General features: G+C 37.8%; 1 protein-coding gene and 1 long non-coding RNA gene across 2 annotated transcripts; one reads left to right on the forward strand and one right to left on the reverse strand.

The window, feature by feature from the left end:
* Positions 1-3582: 3582 nt before the first annotated feature.
* Positions 3583-10665, reverse strand: PHO1;H1 (EXS (ERD1/XPR1/SYG1) family protein). The gene is made up of 13 exons (XM_078575791.1): positions 10279-10665; positions 8773-9034; positions 7827-8127; positions 7713-7761; positions 7417-7618; positions 7224-7344; positions 5904-6153; positions 5671-5775; positions 5550-5594; positions 5127-5279; positions 4095-4370; positions 3883-4019; positions 3583-3797 (listed from the first exon to the last, which is right to left on the reverse strand). The coding sequence occupies exons 1-13, from the start codon at positions 10663-10665 to the stop codon at positions 3710-3712; spliced, it is 2376 nt and encodes a 791-aa protein (XP_078431917.1). The 3' UTR covers positions 3583-3709.
* Positions 10549-14785, forward strand: LOC144703590 (uncharacterized). The gene is made up of 4 exons (XR_013581563.1): positions 10549-10689; positions 12397-12440; positions 13118-13216; positions 14734-14785. It is a non-coding gene; the product is annotated as an uncharacterized LOC144703590 (long non-coding RNA).
* The last annotated feature ends 6617 nt before the right edge of the window (positions 14786-21402 follow it).

The raw sequence follows: 21402 nt of genomic DNA on the forward strand, positions 1-21402 counted from the left end.
GGGCGGCCTTATGCTTGGGCGCGGGCGGGCTGGCGCTAGGGCGCGGGGGCGGGCTGGCGCTAGGGCACTGGGCGGCCTTGTGCCTGGGCGCGGGGTGGCCTGGCGCTAGGGCGCGAGGCGGCCAAGCGCGTGGGCGTTGGGCGGCCTGGTGCTTCGACGTGAGGCAGCCTGGCGCGAGGGTGTTGGGCGGTCTTGCGCTGGGCGCTGGGGGGCCTGGTGCTTCGGGCGCCGGGCGACTAGATGCGAGGGCAGTGGGCGGAAATGATGAGAGAAGAGAGGGTGAGAAAGATAGAGAGAGAGAGACGAAGGAAGAAGAAGAAGAAAGAGGGGGAGGGAGGCCGGCGACGACGTCGACAGCGGCGACAGCGGCGGTAGGGGTGGGGATGGGATAGGGGAGGCTGGGCAATTCTCCAAGAAGAGTTAAAACAAACTCAATTCTTGAATAATGACTGCCTAACTGTTTCTTGAAACAATGGCCTATATATATAGGCCTTGGAGGAAAAAGAAAATACAGCTTAAAGAAATAAAAATAAAATAAAGACGAGCGATGTGACGAGCGACGTGGTTTCGCATCACGTTAGGGGGAAGTTCTGGATCTGCCTTTGGCGACATGTCAGGATGCGTGAGGGGGCGTGCGTGGGTGGAGACGTGCCTGATGTTGGCGTGTTGACTTGATTTGGTGACGATGGCGGAAACTCTTCAGTAGTCGTGTTGACTTCTGACGGTGGTGGTCTGGTGTCGAAGCGTGGACGTCGTCGCCACCAGTATGTTTTAGGTACATGCTATAAATTCATGCAAGATGACCAAATACCAATATAAATTTAACGATAAATTGAAACGAGTATATTAATCTAACATATAAAAATAAATCCTATCTAACTTCTTGATAAATCAATCTACAACATACCTGATCAGCATCGATAAATTTGAAAATGCAATTTAATCTGCATCCAAATTCAGTTTCACTCTTTCTCAGTGATTCCCATATATCTTAGTTCTATGTCAAATAGTCGGAATTATTCATCCCTGAATTATAAAAAAAACGTAAAGAAAACTCAGTAGCACCAGAATGTTAACTATGTTTCACTCTGATTGACCAGATTCATCAGAGAACTGATTAATCTTAATTCAAATCAATATTTTATCCATATAATGAGGACTCATTAGGTATACCAAGTTTCCAGAAACATACTGAAGTAGAAAAAAGAAGAGGAAAATAGAAGAGAAGAGAGAAATGGTGGGAGAGAGGAGACTGGGTCAATAAAAGAGAGAAATTAAAATTTAAAAAACCTAAGATGCTGAAGAGAAGAACTTAAGCTCATATGAAGTCACTATTGTCTCTTCTTATGCATGCTGCATTAATCTTTGTTCAATATCTGCCATACCCAGTATCAATCAATGTTGCTGCCAGCTTGCACTGACGCCAGCCGCTTCTATCACCTAACCATGCCGATGTTAAATTAACTACCAGCCATTCAACCTTGTCTCTAGTCTTCTCTTATCCAATTTTCCATACGGTTCATTAACCAGTGTCATTTAATGTTGGCGAGTGAAATGACAAGGAGAAGAGTGTGACAGCCTTACCTAAGTGGGTCTGAGGCCAACCCATAACATCCTTATCATGCTAGATTTTGGCTTCCTTGATGCCCATTGTTCTAGATCAGCCCACTGATATATGACCCACTTTTCAGATATCAAAGTTGTAAACTTCAACCCATGTGGGAAAAGTTAAAATACGGTGAGATTATATAATCTGGGGTTACTCATTTGGCTTCATTTGGACTTCCAATGGCTTTGGACAATTGACATGGTACTATCAACACGGTACCACCAAGTTGCACTGCATTGGAACCATGTCTGTAACCTAGGCTGAAAGCCTATTCTCTTTTCTGCCAGTAAAGATACATATAGTTTAGCTCTCTTTGTATATTTTCCTCCTTTTATTCTCATTATTATTTGTCTTCATCTACTTTATTATTCTTGTGTTCATGGACTCTAACACCACATGAATATTCAAACATAAAATAGATAAGAAATAATGAATCCATGACATCATTAATTGTTTCCATAATTCCCAACTTCACTAATTCGTCCCCTTTCATAATATAAATGAATATAATACATAATTTTAGAGGTGAAACAAGGTTAATCAAATCAGTAATACAATCATTTTTCACATGTGTATCGGCATAATTTTCATTACATACATGCATGCCTGAAAAATGATAGCGTGCATGGAATTCCTTAAATGATGCAAAATTCTAATGCTAAAATTTATCATGTTTAAATATGATGGAAATGTAAGAATGAAATATATGCTATCAACAATTAAAGGTCAATAATATTGATGGAATCTAACCTAGCTACATGAGTGTAAATATCCATAGAGATGAACATATCCTTGGGGTACCAATAATGTACCTTTAGTACTTCTAATATATCCATTTTAGTTCAACTTATTATTGAAAATCCACAGTCCCTTTGATGGTGTTACTTTGGCACTAGGTTAAAGCTTATCATTAATAATTTTATTATCCAATCATCCTTAATCTTTATCCAATTCAGTGAGAAATCATAAAAATAGATAAATAGATAATAACGAAATAATACTATAGATATAAATTAAAATAAATAATAAATAATAAGAAAAAAATAAAAATGAGGAATTCTATGAGAAAATTGTCTAATCCTTATCCTCTCGCTTATTATTCATATAATCTTCATATGAGAATGGATATCATATTCAGTTTTAGTTATCTTTCCCCACCTCATGGATTCATATTAGCTCCCATAATTAAATTCCACATCTCACCTAATCCACCATCCCCTCATTGCGCTCAATTTTCCTTGCACTCCTTTCTCATTCCGCAATGATTAGGAGGATGTGTACTTTTCTTACTTATGACATTGAATTGGGAGGAATTAGATTATTCTTTAAAGTAAAGATCATCTCCTTGTTTCTACATTAGCAATATTTGACAGCGAATTGTAATGATCTCTGTTAAGGTTTTCACTCCTTTAGTTCAGTGTACTCATTGAGAAGATTCACCACGCACCAAAGTTTACCCATGTAGAGAGTGATGATGATGGTAGGCACGGGATACTTAACTTCAGTCTTACCCCAGTTTTATAGATCATCTTCTCATATTGTTTCTGTTTCTCAATCAAGTTACAATATTAAAATGTTAGTTTCTGAACTCTTTTTGGGATACTTTTACAGTTATTATTACCACTTTCAGTATGTTCTTGGGTTCAAACCTGAGGTCAAACTTTTAAAACTTTCAATTTTTGAATTCTTAATTTTAAATCAAATTTAGTGTTATTCTCTCTATGGATCTACTTGGTAGGTTACTATTAAAAAAATTCAAACTGTAACGTCAGACAAAGCCCATCTAGTTTTATGAATTTAGTTTTAAGGCCTGCCTCACAAAGACCATAGACACAACACCCTCACATAGTTGAACACAATCTACTGGTTCAGTTCGTATATGAACATACAACTATTTATTGAGTAGAACAGGAGAAAAATCAGTTCTAACTACCTGCCTAAAAACAAGCTAGGCCAAAAGGACCATTCAAGACTAAACCCACAATCCAAGGATCTTCTTCAAGAAGAACTACGATGCATAATGCTTGTCCTCTACAAAGTTTTTCTGTATCTCCATTAGTTCTGCAGTTTTTAAGATTTGCCACCAAAAAATGTTGTTTTTCAGTTCTCGTTGAACTCAAAGAACGGCAGTGGAACAGTCTTCCCGGCACGGAACTTGCCAACGTTGTTCAAATGCTCATTTTCCAGCCTGCGAGATACAAACATCTCAAAGTTATTTCCTAACATGCCAAAATGAAACACCCTTAAGTTATCTTTAAATTTTTTTTGGTTACCTGAAGAAGTTCCATAATCCTCGGCGTACAACCTCAAGAGCAGCAGAGACGAAAGCGGCAACTCTGTAATCCAGCCCAGTAATGTTGAAATGAAGGATGCTCTGTAGCCACGCTAACCTCAGTGTCAAGTTCAGACCCTGCAACTTAAAACTAAGTCAATGAGAATTAAGACTGAATTAAGAGCGTAGAAATAGAGGTGATTAAGAGAATACCATGGAGATGTAGTAGACGGATTTCCTTTTGAGCATTAGGTCGTTTCGCAGCCATGGGTTCTTGGAATTGAGCTGCAGTAGCCCCCAGTCCTTCACAAAGTCCCAGTATAGCTGGTAAACTGTGGCAAAGCTGGAGGTGATAATGAAGAGAGAGAACCAGGCCATGCCCTTCTTCTCATAAGTGACTTTGGCGCCTGCAGCAATCATTGATGATACGTACTTGCCAAGGTTGGCTAGGTGGCTTGCTTCCCCTTCATCGATCCATCTTCTTATGCACTGCAATTGATGCCCTAATGTAGTTAGGTGAATTTGATTTTAATGTTTAATGGGTAATCAATATTAGTGATAAGTTTGAATGATTATCTTCCATGTCTTGCATGTAAGATTTAGCCATGGTGTGAAAGTAAAAATGATAAGAAAATTTGATGATTCTTGTAGAGCGTTTTTAGTAGAAAGAAGTTTATAGGGACTGCCAAAGAAGACCAAGGATGTAACTGTTGAGAATCAAGGATAAGAGGTAGACACAAGAGGGAAGAAGAAACAGTCGCACACCTTTTCACAAAGATTCGAAGAAACACACCTTACAAGTGATTGTAGAAGCTATTTATAGAACAAAACATCATTTATGAGAAATGGCAGATAACCCAGATAACACTATATAAGAAGAGAAATATAGCCCAAGAAAAGGTAGAGGGAGAACACTGAACCATGTGAAAAGCACAAGATGCAGAAGGAAATGGAAAGCCTCTTATTCTTCCTTTGTTGAGAACTCCTCCTCCATATTAATGTCTTGATCTTGCTTAACTTTCTCTAAGCTCTCACCTAGATAACCTAGCCTCCCCTTTATGTAGGGTCAGAATATTGTAGAAATGATTTGGGTTCTTTATAAAGATTCCTGAATATTCTTAAGGTTAGGAAACCTTCTAAATAACTCTACAATGTCCACAAATTCATGAAACTTCGAGATATTCAAGAGTAGTCTCAAGGCCAATGGATGACCATTCAACCCTCAACTAAATATTATAAGTTAACCTGCATGGCTCTCCAATAGTATGGGAGGAAGGAGACAGCGTAAGCGAGGTCTCTGTAACGAGTGGTGGTGTTGCAGAAAACGTAGTCTTGATTCTTGTAGCTCCCTGTTATGTAGTAGCACGTGACATATTCCAGATTTCTCAGCATCGGAACCTGCATTACAGGTTTCACCAATACAATATTTTCATCAAAATGGGATGAGCAAGTATAATAATAATAATAATAATAATAATAATAATAACAATAATAATAATAATAATAATAATAATAATAAGCAACGCAAAAGCAGAAGCAGAAGAAGAAGGAGAAGAAGGAGAAGAAGAAGAAGAAGAAGAAGGAGAAGAAGAAGAAGAAGAAGAAGAAGAAGAAGAAGAAGAAGAAGAAGAAGAAGAAGAAGAAGAAGAAGAAGAAGAAGAGGAAGACCTGACTACAAATCTGGTCGGCCAAGAAGAAATCAAACATCTCCACCTGTAACCGTGAGCAATAGCATTTCGTCTTACCCTTAATCATCAGCCACTTTATGAATAGATCAGCATATTTTTACCTTATAGAGGGGAGAGAGGACGATGCACCTTAAAGTTTTAATAAAATGGTAACGGCTCCGCCTGTAGAAGATATTGAAGGGACACAACAGAAGGACCAAGAACATCTGAAAAAATAAATACTTGGGACTACTTAGGCGCCCTATCTTCTTACTTCTTTTATGAAGCTTCTAAAGTTTGAGATTTTCTGATGTTCGAACTATAAAAATAACAAGGGGTAGATGAGGGGAATTACCAGCAGAAGAAGACCAGAGATGACCTGGATTTGGCCGGGGGAGTATCCTTTCAGGATGAGAGAGAGATGAGTGAACATCACCATCATAACCATGCTCATTGAAAAAGAACATATCAAGAAAATATCACTATGTTTTAGACCTCCGTCTGGTCCAAAATCCAAAATGAAGCTGTAGTTTATCGTTGTCTTCCTTAGCATGAAGATGGTAAAACCATAAAGGAACAGGTGCAAGAACATCAGGCTGAAGAGGCTGCATTGAAGAAGAGAAGCATCGCATTCATGCATAATAGATATAGCCATATAAAGTTTAAGGATGATAGAATGAGTGAGAGAGAAATAACGATAGGGAGAGATAGTTAGATAGATAGATATTTAAATTGATAGATGGATGGGGAGAGAGAGAGAGGGAGGCAGAGATAGATTGATTTATTGAAAGAGATAAATAGATGGATGGATAGATAGAGAGAGAGTGACTGAGGGAAAGATAAGTAGATACATAGACAAATAGATAGAGTGAATAGATACATAGATAGTGGGAGATAGAAATAGAGAGGGACAGAGAGGGAGAGGGAGATAGATAGATAGTGGGAGATAAAAAGAGAGAGAGAGATATAGAGGGGAGAGAGCTATAGGATAGAGAGATATAGGGGGGAGAGATGGGGGAGAGAGATAGGGAGAGAGAGAGAGAGCGATAGGGAGGAGAGAGAGAAATAGGAGGGAGAGAGAGAGAAACAGGGGAGAGAGAGATAGGAGGGAGAGAGAGAGATAGGGGAGAGAGAGAAATAGGGGAGAGAGAAATAGGGGTAGAGAGAGAGAAGAGAGAGATAGGGGAGAGAGAGAAATAGGTAGAGAGAGATAAGAGAGAGAGAGATAGGGGAGAGAGAGAGAAATAGGGGAGACAGAAATAGGAGTAGAGAGAGATAAGAGTGAGAGATAGGGAGAGAGAGAGAGAGAGAGAGAGAGAGAGAGAGAGAGAGAGAGAGAGAGAGAGAGAGAGAGAGAGAGAGAGAGAGAGAGAGAGAGAGAGAGAGAGAGAGAGAGAGAGAGAGAGAGAGAGGGAGAGAGAGAGAGAGAGAGAGCGAGAGAGAGAGAGAGAGAGAGAGAGAGAGAGAGAGAGAGAGAGAGAGAGAGAGAGAGAGAGAGAGAGAGAGAGAGAGAGAGAGAGAGAGAGAGAGAGAGAGAGAGAGAGAGAGAGAGAGAGAGAGAGAGAGAGAGAGAGAGAGAGAGAGAGAGAGAGAGAAATAGGGGGGAGAGAGAAATAGGGGGGAGAGAGAGAAATAGGGGAGAGAGATAAGGGGAGAGAGAGAGGAGTTAGCTTGCCTGAAGATAGGGTAGGCAGTCTCCACGTCGCTAGAACTAGATCTCGGGCTGTATTTCCCTTCAATATGGGCCATGATGCAGCACCCGACCAAGAACGAAATAAAAATACCGGTAAATAAGCCTGCAGATTAATAGAGAATGTTAGCTGAAAAAAAACACACAATTCCTTGTAAATTGGAGCTTTCTCTACAACCAGTAAAGAAGCAGAGAGAAAAAGAATCCTTTCTCTGGTTGGGCTTCAGATACTTCATAGCTATCCTTCTCTCCCCCCCTGTAAAGTGTTTTACAAACAGTTCCTCCACTTCATCCATAAGCTTGATCGCCTTGCTTGAGCTGTTGAAGTAAGAACTCTCCACTGCCTTGAGGTATATCTCAATCACTTGCTCTCCAGACACCTTCAACAAAATAATAATTTATAATAATAAAGAGACATTCAACATCAGAAGATCCTAATAATTTTCTACCCTGAAATTAAAAAAAAAGAGAGACCTTGTCGAACTTCTTAAGGATCTTTGCAAAAGCTGCAATGTTCAGATTCCTGGGCGAAGACCCACATCAGTAATTAAAAATGTCATCTGTCCTGAGTTTAGAATGAAAAATCACCTGTACGTTTCTAGATAGTTTAAACCCTTGTAGAGCTCTATGAAAGCACTGCGTATCATCTTCTCTGCACGGCGGAGACTGCCCGTGTTGAATGTAACCATTGAGTTAACTTCTGCAGTTGAGTTCTTGTACTGGCTGAGGAGATCTTCCAAGAGAGAGAAAAGGAAGGAGATGGTTCTTTTTGGAGTTGTGAGAGGGATTTTCATTCTCATATCCTTCCCATGATCTTTCATGCTCATGTCACTGGATGAGATGTTCTTGAATTGATCATCCTCCTTGTCTTGATCCCAGATTGATTTCTCTGAAATGTAAGACAGGTAGTTGGTAATGGTGCTGAGTAAGTGATAAAGAATTGGATGTCTCTATCACATGTATATTAAAGTTTTTTAAGCAAAGAGTCTTCAGAAAGATTTATACGCCAGTTCATCTGCTATGATAGTAAGAACATAAAAGGTGACATTTTTGTGGGCCACTATTAAAAACATAATGACATTCCCTCTTCTATCTTCTCATATTCTACCTACCTACCTTTCACTCTCTAACCGCTTTAGCTGCTTCTCTTCTGTGCCCTAAATCTCTCTGCCCATCTTTTTCTATTACCTCCTTATTTTTTCTCCACATCTCTCTCCCTCTAGCATTTGTTAGCCTATGATTCTTTGTACCCTACTTAAATGAAATTCTGTCTTTAGCCCAGTATGCCTCTCTTCCTCTCTATCTCTGTCCAATGTTTCCTTCCCTGTTATCAGTCTACTTTTATGTATTTATCTCTCTCTACCTCCTATCCCTATCAATCTACCTCAAGATCGTAGTCATGGCTCCACATGCATGGTTTTTCCTCTATTATACAGACAGAGAAAGTACCAGGCAGTGCCCAAGCAAACAGAGAAACGGTGCAAAGAAATAAAAGGTATCAACTTGGGTCTCTGGTTTCTCTCTCTAGACTTACCAGAGGAGATAGAGAACCCACAACACCTCCTCTGTTTCTTCAGCTCTTTCCTTAGCGCAAGCAGGATATCTAACTGTCTCTGTAGAGAATTTCCCCTCTCTAGAAACTTCCCCTCCTGGGCTCTGTAGAACTGGTTCACCTTGTTCAACTGCAAATCTAGCCTGGAGAAGAAAACCTTAGCTGGCTCGGCTGCGGCCAGGTGTTCTTGCAGCTCCGTCTGGTACGTATCTCCCTTATTCGTCGCTGCAGTCTTCTTGTGAACCTGAACAATTTATCCCCCAATGCAAAACTAGCTTTAATAAGGTTCTTTGGTTGGTTGGTTGGAAGAAACGAGCGTAAATCCATTTGATGATGCAAAGAGATTGAGTAGACAGACATATATGTATCCCACGCTGATCAGATATATGTATATATAGATAGATAGGTAGACAGACAGATATATATATAGAGAGAGATAAACAGATAGGTAGGTAGGTAGATAGATAGACAGATATATAGGTGGATAGAGATAGATATATAAGAATATAGATAGATGAATAGATAGAAAGAAATAAAGAAAGATAGATAGATAGATAAATTGGTAGATATAAAGATAGATGGATGGATGGATAGATAGACAGACATACAGACATATAGAGAGATAGATAGCTAGATAGAGAGATAGATTAGATAGATAGATATATTAGATTAGATTAGATAGATAGAGATATTGATTAGATAGATAGAGAGATATATTAGATAGATCGAGAGATAGATTAGATAGATAGATAGAGATAGATTAGATAGATAGAGATATATATTTGATAGATAGAGAGATATATTTGATAGATCGATAGAGATAGACTAGATGCATAGGTAGAGATAGATTAGATAGATAGATAGAGATAGATTAGATAGGTAGAGAGATAGATTAGATAGATAGATAGAGATATATTATAGAGGTAGATAGAGATAGATTAGATAGGTAGAGAGATAGATTAGATAGATAGATAGAGATATATTATAGAGGTAGATAGAGATATATTATAGAGGTAGATAGAGAGACAGATAGATAGATAGATGGAGAGATAGATAGATAGATGGAGAGATAGATAGAGAGACAGCTAGACAGATAGATAGATAGAAATAGATTACATAGATAGAGATAGATTAGATAGATAGATATCGATTAGATAGGTAGAGAGATAGATAGATAGAGATAGATTTATATAAAGACAGACAGACAGATAGATAGATAGATAGATGTAGAGATAGATAGACAGACAGACAGATAGATAGATAGAGATAGATGTATATAAAGACACACACACACACATACACATATATATATATGTAGAGAGAGAGAGAGAGAGAGAGAGAGAGAGAGAGAGAGAGAGAGAGAGAGAGAGAGAGAGAGAGAGAGAGAGAGAGAGAGAGAGAGAGAGAGAGAGAGAGAGAGAGAGAGAGAGAGAGAGAGAGAGAGAGAGAGAGAGAGAGAGAGAGAGAGAGAGAGAGAGAGAGAAATGCCTGGATGATGGGATGGGCCATAGCATGCGGGCCATTGTCGAAGGAGCTGGTGAGGAGATAAAAGATTGGAGAAAGAAGAGTTCGGCTGAGAGAAGGCTGGGAAGGCCTCTTACAAGCCTCTTGCACTTTCTCTAAGTCCTTCTTAAGCTGCCAGTAATCTACGAAGGCCTCCCTCCACTCGGGAACAAGCTGCGCCTCAAACTGCTTCGAGAACTTCATCTCTCTCTTCTCTCTCTCTCTCTCTCTCTTCTCTCTCTCTCTCTCTTCTGCGGAAAAGAACCGTTCGTTCCATATGCGAAGGTCATGGACCGTCTTATACGGTTTTCCGCGTCTCTCTCCCTCTCTCTCTCTCTCTATATATTTCTGTTCCATATCTGGACGGCGCATGATCTAGTTTCTTCCATGACACAGGTATGCTGGTCCATTCTTCTCAAGGACTTTCTATCGCGTTACTCTTTCCATCAGTCTTTCTCACATGTTCATGTTTGATTTATCTACCTATCTATCTAACAATTTACAATCTATCTATAGATCTATTTATCTATCTACCTATCTATCTATAGATCTATATATCTATTTACCTATCTATCTACATATCAATTTATACTCATATCTATCTATCTATATACATATCTATCCATCTATCTATCTATGTACATATCCATCCATCCATCTATCAATCTATCTATCTTTCTATCTTTATATCTAACTATCTATCTATCTATTTCTCCCCGTTTTCTTTCTTGCTTTCCCCCCAGAATCTCCGTCGGAAGAATTGCCGATGACGAGGTATGGTATTGAAAAAAAAATCATCTTGGTTACCTTGATTTTGCTCAAAGCAATTCAAGCAAGTGCACTCCTTAAGTTTACAAAGTTCTTAGGATTCAGGAAAAAGGCAAGGTAACCGAAGACTACAACAAAGTTTGAAAATAAATTCTACTATGATTGTATGACGATGATGATGAATTCATGAATACGACGTATAGGAATGACATAACCAGAGACGTATGTAATCGATATCCTAAGGTTGTAGTGATAGAGTCCTAGATGGCCTTCTCTCTGCCAATAATTGAAATAACCGTCTAAATGGGAGCTTCACTAAGTTTGGATCATGGCGTACCAACCGGTTTGCGTACACAAAACGGAAGTTCCAAAAGCGACCAAGTTCAGATCATCTGATCTTTATTTCTCCTATTCTTAATCTAGCTTGTCGGAGCGTGCGGTCCACGCTACGAATGCCTCGTATGTATTGCTTGTATTCCTACTCATAGGAAGATGTGAGTGAAAACGTGTCTTTTCTGCACACAGACAAATTGGGTGATGGGTTTTTTAGGAAGTCAGGTAGACTCCCACTGGAGAGAGAAAGAGAGAGAGAGAGAGATAGAGAGACAAAGAGTAAGAGAAAGAGAGAGAAAGCGAGACAAAGTGTATGAGAAAGAGAGAGAGAAAGCGAGAGAGAGCGAGAAAGAGAAAAATAGAAAGAGAGAGAGAGAGAGAGACTGACAGAGAGAGAAAGAGAGAGAGAGAGAGAACGAGAGAGAGACAGAAAGAGAGAGAAAGAGAGAGAGAGAGAGAAAGAGAGAGAAAGAGAAAGAGTGAGAGAAAAAGAGAGAGAGAAAAGAGAGAAAAGAGAGAAAAGAGAGAGAGAGAGAAAGAGTGAGAGAAAAAGAGAGAGAGAAAGAGAGAAAAGAGAGAGAAAGAGAGAAAAAGAAAAGAGAGAGAGAAAAAAAGAGAGAAAAGAGAGGGAGACAGAGAGAAAGAGAGAAAAAGAGAGGGAGACAGAGAAAGAGAGAGAGAAAAAGAGCGAGACAGAGAGAAAGAGAGAGAAAAAAGAGGGAGAGAGAGAACGAGAAAGAGATAAAAAGAGGGAGAGAGAGAAAGAGAAAGAGTGAAAAAGAGGGGGGGAGAGAGAGAAAAAAAGTGAAAGTGAAAGAGAGAGAGAGAGAGAGGGAAATGAGGTTTTTAACTTCCAGAAAACGAACTTTGAGGTACTTTCATGAGGGTATAACCTTAATGCCGCTTTCTCTCTCTCTATCGGATATCATCCATCGGATAATTATATATGATAAGTTTCCATGGTGTTGAACTTATTTTTTCTCCTTTGATATTCTTCTCCAGGCTGAATCCATTCCAAATGCCGCTTCAAGACTCGTTCACTTGGAGTATGTTCTCAACCACACATTCCTCGAAAAATCCCTCCAAAAAAGATACTACTAATATTGTAACAAGCTCAAATTCAACGAAATTTCTAAATACACCTATTTCAGTCATGATTCACTCTTAAAATATCTCTCAACTCAGTTAGACTCTATTTTCTCAAATTTCAAAATTTTATAAAATCAGTTCACTCTAGTCAGAAATAGTTTTCTCAATCATTGTAGTCAACCTAAATTATTTCATTCATTGTCTTTGAAGCCAGTTCTCAAATCAGTTTTATAAAAGTATTTTTGAAATGATGCGCTCTTGCTAAAGTTTTTAAAATTTTTAGAATTAGAAACTTGTTGCGATGGATGAATGGGTCATTTACATATTAATAAAATCCCATGTAATTATAATTAAGAGAACCAATAATAAATGACCAAGAAGGATTATGTTAGTCATTTCTATTTTTGAGATGATTTAATTTATTTTTTGATTAAATCTAATTATTTATCAAATGATTGAATTAAAGGTAATCAATAAAAAATAATTAAATGATTGATCAAATGATTAAATGATTGATGCACCTCCAACTTCATTGATATTGTACACATGTACACCTCCATATCTATTGCCACTGACAATTGTAAAGCATGCATCACTCATCCATGCTCCAATGCTTTCTGGTATGTATCCACAGTTGTATCTGCTGGAATTTGCAATGGTCAACCTCATGGATCATTCCATTTCAAGCCACCACCTGTAACCATCACCTGACGCTTTCGTATTGCTAACTAAGGTATTCATTTATAATTAATTTGTATTTTATCCAATAAAATAATATTTAAATTCCCAAATTTATTTTGTGATTTTTGAATAAATTAGGTTACAGAGGAAAATTAATCAATTGAGAATGACTTGAATACATTTTCACTGGTTGGTTTTATTAAATAAGATTTAGTGCTTGAAAATACATATAAAAATAATGAAAAATAAAAATTTAATTTAACATTCACGTATTCTATACTTGCTCCCTATGGATTTGACCCTTAATCATAATGTACTTGTAAGAAAAATTGTAAATATTTTTTTACATACTAGAAGCCTTACAAAGAAAAAAATAGTCCTAATTTTTTATTCATCATCTTAAGAATATGACTTTTCAGGATAGTTATTACCATATATGTTCTCACCATTATCATTTCACATATCCTCGGACTTCATTTTTATGTATCACATGTGCATAATAATACATATGCATTTTAATAATGAATAATGAAAGAGAGGTGGAATGTGTGATTGGCTTAGTGGACACATATAAATCCATAAGTGAATAGCATAGACTTTTTAGAATAAACCCGATGCATCGACTTAGACAAATATTTTAATGATTTCTTCATATTACGCATTATTTCCTATATTCACAGCCATTGGTCGGTACGTTATATATTATTTTCAGTCATCATATGCCCAAAAAAGCACATGAAGTCATATACTGGAGAAATTAGTCAAATTTTGATATACATCACTATGAACGAATTGTCCTTTGACACAATGTGACTCAAACTTGAAAGTTTGAACCTCAAAATTCAGTACACATTCATTATTGATTCTCAAATTATAACTCTCAAAACTTATGTTTGAAAAATATCTATGAGTATGTTTCTTGGCGTAGTAAATATGAAAAGAAAATACGTAAACTAGATGTTAAAAACCAGGTTTCATTATTAAATTTCTTGGCATATTGTTACGGAAACAAACATATAAACATAGATTGTGCGTCTTGTAAGATAAATATGCACACAAGATATGGATCATAGTAATCTCAAACAAAATATAAATAAATAATAAATATTGAGCATCGACCTCATACTACAAATAAATTCTAGAATTCGATTGGTTGGATATTTAAGTTTCGGGAAGCTTATGAAACTGAGTTATGAAAATTGGAAGCTAACTAATAAAAATATTTCCCATCTCATATTATTAATATGGATTTTGTGCACTGAGGGTTATATATCCCTCTTAAGGTACAAAATTATATTTATGAGGTACCTAATTCTAAACCCCAATTTTTTCCCCTTGATATGTAAAACTTATAAATATCATATAAAATATTTAATGAATACTATATACATATCCTGAATATGCAACTTTTGACCTTATCCATGTCTAATACACTATTACCAACCACCTATCCATATAACTTACCTATTTTCCCGATTAGTAAACAAATTTGTACTGTTCAACTTGTGAAAATGTTACATAATATTTCCTCAAATTCGTGATAATAAAATGATTTTTGAACACTTCCAGGATATGTGAAAACATATAAAAAATTACAGACATCACACATTTGAAGCTGGTGGCATGCAACAACTACTTGGAAAGGTTATATATTCATCTTGGCTGAGTTTATAATGATGATGGGGGTAATTTTCTTTACAAGGATTTTTTCCATTCTCTTAATATATCTGGCAGGAAGCATATTCAGGGATCATATCCTTGAAGATATATAATCCCAATAAATAATATTCTGTCAGTTTTTATATCTTTAAATTCTTTTATCTTGTTTATTCAAATTTGAATCTAAAAATGTATATTTACTATTTTTAATAAATTTTCATGCTCGTGTGTTTGGATGGGAGCTTGAGCTCCAAATTTGAAATTTATCCCTCCTTATCCACGTTTTGAAATTCAAAATTATTATTATACTATTTATTATTTCTATAATTGTATTATTATTTCTTAAGACTCATAAAATTTTATCCTATAATTGGATACAAAGCACTTAAACAAGGTCCTGATGGTCTTGTAACAATATATTAGAAAAACGTCTACAGTGATATGGAGGCATGTACAAGACCTTTATTTCCTTAAATAAATTTTCATGCGGAGATGAGAATTTAATATATTTTTATTGTAAAAATATATTAAATGGTCTTGTACTGTTCATATAATTATTCTTTTAATGTGCATTATTCACACCTAAAATTTTTATTTCCATATTCTGAAACTTTCATCTCCTCATGCCTAATTCTATCCATCATGGAGCTAACTTCATGAAATTGGTTACAATAACAAAAAGTCGGTCATGAACCATAAATTAGGGTTTGAAACAACGCTTAATGCTTGTGTTTTATACGACAAAATTTTTAAATTTCCTTACAAGGATACAACAAGTAAGGTCAAATCCACAAAGCAGGTATTTGATACGTGCTTTTCAACTGTAGTCTATACATTTTTTGGTTTTAATATTTATTTGAGTAATTTAACCTAAATTAATAAAAGCAAAATAGTGAAATTGAATTCATAATAATTTTCCTAATTAAAATAAATTATTTCATTACGGAAAATAATAATTTTGTTAATTTTAATAAATTTTCTACTATAAATAAAAATTAACTGCAATTTAAGTACCTCAGTCAGCACCTTGGCAGTGTTAGATGTTGGTTTGGCAATAATGGATGTGGCTGGAGTGGAATGGATGACAGACATTGCGCTGTTTGGTACAGAGATGGAGGTGGATGCATTTTCATTAGCGGCAGAGTTGGAGATGGCATGCGTGATAGTGGAAACCCAGGCTATCAGTGATGATAACCTTGGAAAAAAGATCAAGATCAACCTCATCATCACGCGCCCAACAATGGTGCTTTTTCTTCACATATCTTGATCTGTATGTCACTCCTTCAATCTTTCTCTCTTGAAGTAAAAAAACAGTCGTAAACTCGATTTTGAATCAGCAAATCACTCAGCTAATTGTAATGAAGAACATAATCCAACGGTTCTTTCTCACAAGTATGGGGGTTATATTTATGGATCCAAGATGATGTGTGGGTAGAGGAAGGAAAGATGAAATTAACCTAAAAAAATTCAGATTGAAACTCCTTCTGGATCAATAGATATCATCATTAAAAATATATAAATACATTCAAATGTTATATATTATAACTTATAAAACTAGTTTCTTTATGAAAGTCAAGAAAATATGTTAAATACCATAAAATCATGAAAATTTGGAAATTAATTCTAAAGTGCAATAAATGATTTTAACCATTAAGAACATGCATTAATGATAAATTCAATAAAAATAAGCACATAAAATATAAAATTATTACTAAAAATAGCTTGATATTCATGATTCTCTTAATGGTTGCATTTTGTTTGGTTTTTGGAAAAATTATGCTCCCTTAAATGACCTGTCACACCTACTTAGTATAATGCTCATTAAAAATCATGAGTTCACTTGACCTGTCATATGAGCATCTATCATATTTGATGGAGAAAATAATATTTCATATTATTATAACTTTTTATCTCTAAAATCTCAAAATATTTTTATCTGTATAATCATAAATAGGTGTGCTAGCCAGATATTGGGAAAACAATGTTGTATACATTAATGTAGAGGTCATGAAATACAGGTGATATTGTATTGTCCCCTGATACCCAGAAAATGTCATTGAATTTTCCATTTTCATCAGTAGAGAAAAATTTACAAAGTTCTATTGTGACAATAAGTGTACTTCTTCTGTTTCCCATAAAACCCAAAGATAATGGTCATGATATTATGTCCCATGACAAATATTCTTAATAAAATTAGCTACTTTTAGATATTTGCCATACTTTGTCACCACAGTCAAGCTATCTCCAAATTTACCAATAATCCCATCCACTGAAGCAAAACAAAACATACTGATGTTTTATTAAACAAGTTCAACTCTCAAAAGGTCTTCTCATGACAATTTTTTGTCCACTTATCCTATAAATTAGGAGATGGAGATTTACATATATTTGGAGAGAGAAGGAGAGAGAAGGGGAGAGGAAGAGATTAGGGGTGGGGGGGTTGGGAGAGAGAGTGTGAGAAATGTTTAGAGAGAGATATGGGAAGAGATGAAAGAGAAATGGAGAGAGGAGGGAGGGAGAGAGAGAGATGGGGAGAGGAGATGTAGAAAGAGGCAGGTTGGGTTGCGGGAGCAATTGGGAGAGATGAGAACAGGGAGAGAGAATGAAAGAGAGAGATGGGGAAAGATGGAGAGAGAGAGAGAGAGATAAAGGAAGAGAGAGGGGGGGTTGAGAGCACGAGGAATGATGAGAGAGAAATAAAGAAACAGATAGATGGGGAGAGAGAGATAGATAGAGATATAGGAAGAGATGAGGAGAGAGAGAGGGAAGCAGTGAGGGATAAAGAGATGTGAAGAGGGGTAGAGAGAGGTGGGGAGAGAGGGAGAGGGGGGGTGAGGGAGGGAGATATAGATGTACTCATATACATACACATATATAGATAGAGCGATGGGGAGATAAATTAGTAGAGAGGTGGAGGGAGAGAGAGACGGGGAAAGAGGGAGGGAGAAATAATATAGATTGAGAGATAGAGATCGAGAGAGGTGCACAGAGATGGAGACATGGAGAGATGGGGAGAGAGGGAGATGAAGAAAGAGATGGAGAGAGAGATGGGGAGAGAGGGAGATGAAGAGAGAATGAGATGAAGAGAGAGAGATGGAGAGAGAAGGAGGCGATGAGAGATAGAGGAGAGTGAGGGAGATGAAGAGAGAGTGATGGAGAGAGGGAGATGAAGAGAGAGAGAGGGAGATGAAAAGAGAGAGATGGAGAGAGAGGGAGCTGGAGAGAGAGGGAGATGAATAGAGAGAGATGGAGAGAGAGGGAGATGAATAGAGAGAGATGAAGAGAGAGGGAGACGAAGAGAGAGAGAGGGAGAGAGAGGGAGATGAAGAGAGAGAGAGATGGAGAGAGAGGGAGATGAAGAGAGAGAGAGATGGAGAGAGAGGGAGATGAAGAGAGAGAGAGATGGAGAGAGAAGGAGATGAAGACACAAAGATGGAGAGAGAGGGAGATGGAGAGAGAGAGATGGAGAGAGAGAGAGTTCCCTTGCCACCTGGTAACGCGTGGCTAAAAAGCCCACGGGCCCAGTTTACTTGGCGTTCCAACGGGCTCCTCCTCCCTTGTCGGAGACGCCCCCAACTTCCATCTCTACCGTCCATTCCCATCTCAACGGCCATAATTCCCCGTCGCCGTCTACTTTTTCTTCCAACTCGGTCAACGCTCCGAGTCACCGACTCGTGACCCGGCCCGCTCACGCCTATCCCTCCCCCCCCTAAACGATGCCCTAGTCGAAAGATAAGGACCATGGATCCGACGGCTACGATAAATAATAAAAGGGAACACCGATCCGACGGCTCACAGAGCCTCGGGCGCGATTACAAGAGCCCTTCTTTCGGGAGTTCTTCGCGGGACTGGGGTATAAATACCTCGATCTCCATTCAGCCAGGCCTTAATTTCTAAGTTACAAGGCTTGTTCTTCCTCCCCGCTCTCAATCTCTCCCTTCCTCGGCGTTTTCTCCGCCGTTTGCAAGACGAGAAGGCCGCGCGATTGCAGATTACCACGGCGAAGACGAGAATCTCATCTTCGAGCGCGTCGCTTCGTGAAACAGTTGTGAATTTTGCGGTGGTTTTAGATCCTTTGGGAGGAACAAGAGAGGTTTGAAAGGGTCGGAGGGGCTGTGATCGGCTGTGCCTGCTACGGCGTCTACCGCGGTAAGATTTTGGCGGTTCGGAGGAGTACTCTTCGTTTTGGAAGGTTGGTTCGTATGAGGAAATGAAAAGGTCTCGTGAAGATGGTCACATGGCCTCGAATATGAAGTGGCAGAACTCTTCCCGGGGGGATCCGTGAGTATCTTGTCTTTTTTTTTGCGTTCTGGCTGTTTATTTTCTTTTTTTTGTGAGGGATTGTTGTCTGGTTGTTCTTCTGTGGCGTGCTTGGTTGGTATTTTGCGGCACGATGGGGTAGATCGAGGTTTAGGTGTGTTTGCATCGGCCGATTTGGTTGAATGTTGAAATATGAAATCAATCTTTTGTCTCTGTTCATCAGTCGCCTGTTTTGAATATGTTTGGTCTCTGTGTTTGTTCGGTTTTCTAGGTCAAACAAGGGGACTCATCTTGAACGGATAACTCTAGAAAAAATTGGGATATTGATTTTTCATATTTCTCTTCTTGCGACCTTGCATCTAAGCGCATCCGTAGATCTCTTTTCTTGTTGTCAAGTATACCGTTTCTTCCTTCAATTTTAGATTGAATTGCTCCATTACATGAGATAGTGATTTGAGCGGCGAAGCGTGAACATTACACTCTTCGTTGGCTATAATTTTCTGTCGCAGCATGCAAATCGAAACAGAAACATAATAAATGATTCAGTTTCTTCATGCTTTTCTTCGGTTTGAACCAAGAGTTCTTTGGCGTTTTCCAAAGGGTTAAACTCAGGAAAATGGCTTGTGCTTCTTCATTCCTTATTGTAATCTTTCTTTTTTTCTTGTTGGTAAATTATTACTAAATTCGAAAGATAGTTCTCTGATTGAATATGAAATCTGTTCATTACGCTGCTAATTTTACTGTTCTTGATCGTAAAAGGTCGGGGCAAATGTCTGCGGCCACTGCTACTACCGGCAGTGGTACGCAGAAGCTGACAACCAACGACGCTCTTGCTTATTTGAAGGATGTGAAAGAAATATTTCAGGACAAAAGAGAAAAATACGATGAATTTCTCGAAGTTATGAAGGACTTCAAAGCACAAAGGTCTGAAAAATACGATGAAATTTGTTTTCTTCCATCTGTCTTCCCTTATTTCTTTCACATGAAACATTTCTCTTGTTACCACGCAGGATAGATACAGCAGGCGTTATTGAGAGGGTAAAAGATCTGTTCAGAGGGCACCGGAACTTGATTTTAGGTTTCAATACTTTCTTGCCCAAGGGATATGAGATCACCCTCCCTCCGGAAGAAGAATATCAACAAAAGAAGCCTGTTGAGTTTGAGGAAGCCATCAATTTCGTAAATAAAATAAAAGTAATAATTAAAACAATAATTTAATTGTTTTTTTATCTTTCACGTGGCTTCTATATTTCTCATTGACTCCTAACGTTTTTTCAGACACGTTTTCAAAATGATGAACACGTGTACAAGTCGTTTCTGGATATTCTTAACATGTACCGGAAAGAAAACAAAGGCATAGGGGAAGTTTACCAGGAGGTACGCGGATTCACAATTTTTTTCCGATATTTTGGCAGTGAAATTTCAGAGATTAAGATTTTAATGTGTTAAATTGTAGGTGGCGATTCTGTTTCACAATCACCGGGATCTTTTGGAAGAATTTACTCATTTCTTACCCGATCAAACGACGACAGGGCCCAATGCTGCTGCTGGGAGAAGTTTTCTGCGACGAGAGGAGAAGAACTCTGTCATAACCCCTGCAAGACATGGGCTGCTTGATAAGGTGTTATACTGTTTCCATTGTTTCTTTTCATTTTGTCAGCCTCTAAATCAGCATATATTCTCATTTTACTTCTTGGCTTTTGGATTGGCCTCCATACTGTTCATCATTTATGTCATGTCACTAGTCAATATGATGCCCTCAATGATGATGATGCCAACTCGTCATCATTCATCCATCATCATTGTCACTAGTCAGTATCAGGGATGTCAATTCGATGAAGGGGCAATTCTCCTCCACGGGCTGTCACCTGCTTCTCATCCTTGTTCAAGATGACAGGATGATGGCTGGCCATCACCCACATATTTCTTCTGACCCAAGATGGTGATGATGATGACAATGCTGATGACGATGACGATGACAAATATGTGATCATCATGTTCATCTTCTTTCGTCCATGATTCAGATGACGATTACTGATGACGAAGATTATTGGATGATTATGATGACTTCGTCGTGGGATGGAAAAAACTATTTTATGGTAGTCTTGAGATGGCAAATATTTTCAACATTTGGTCTAAGATTATTGGATGATTATGATTATTGGATGATTATGATCCACCAAACTTTCTAAGACTTTAACCTTTCATGTATGTGTCTAAATGTATGATAGCAGAACTTTTAGCAGTGATTTTTTCAGGGAACGATTGCTTACATTTTATTTTGTCATATACCAGAGGGAAAAAGGATATACTTCTCAT

Source organism: Wolffia australiana, chromosome 5 (genome assembly GCF_029677425.1).
Source record: "Wolffia australiana isolate 7733 chromosome 5, ASM2967742v1".
Taxonomy (NCBI): Eukaryota; Viridiplantae; Streptophyta; class Magnoliopsida; order Alismatales; family Araceae; genus Wolffia; species Wolffia australiana.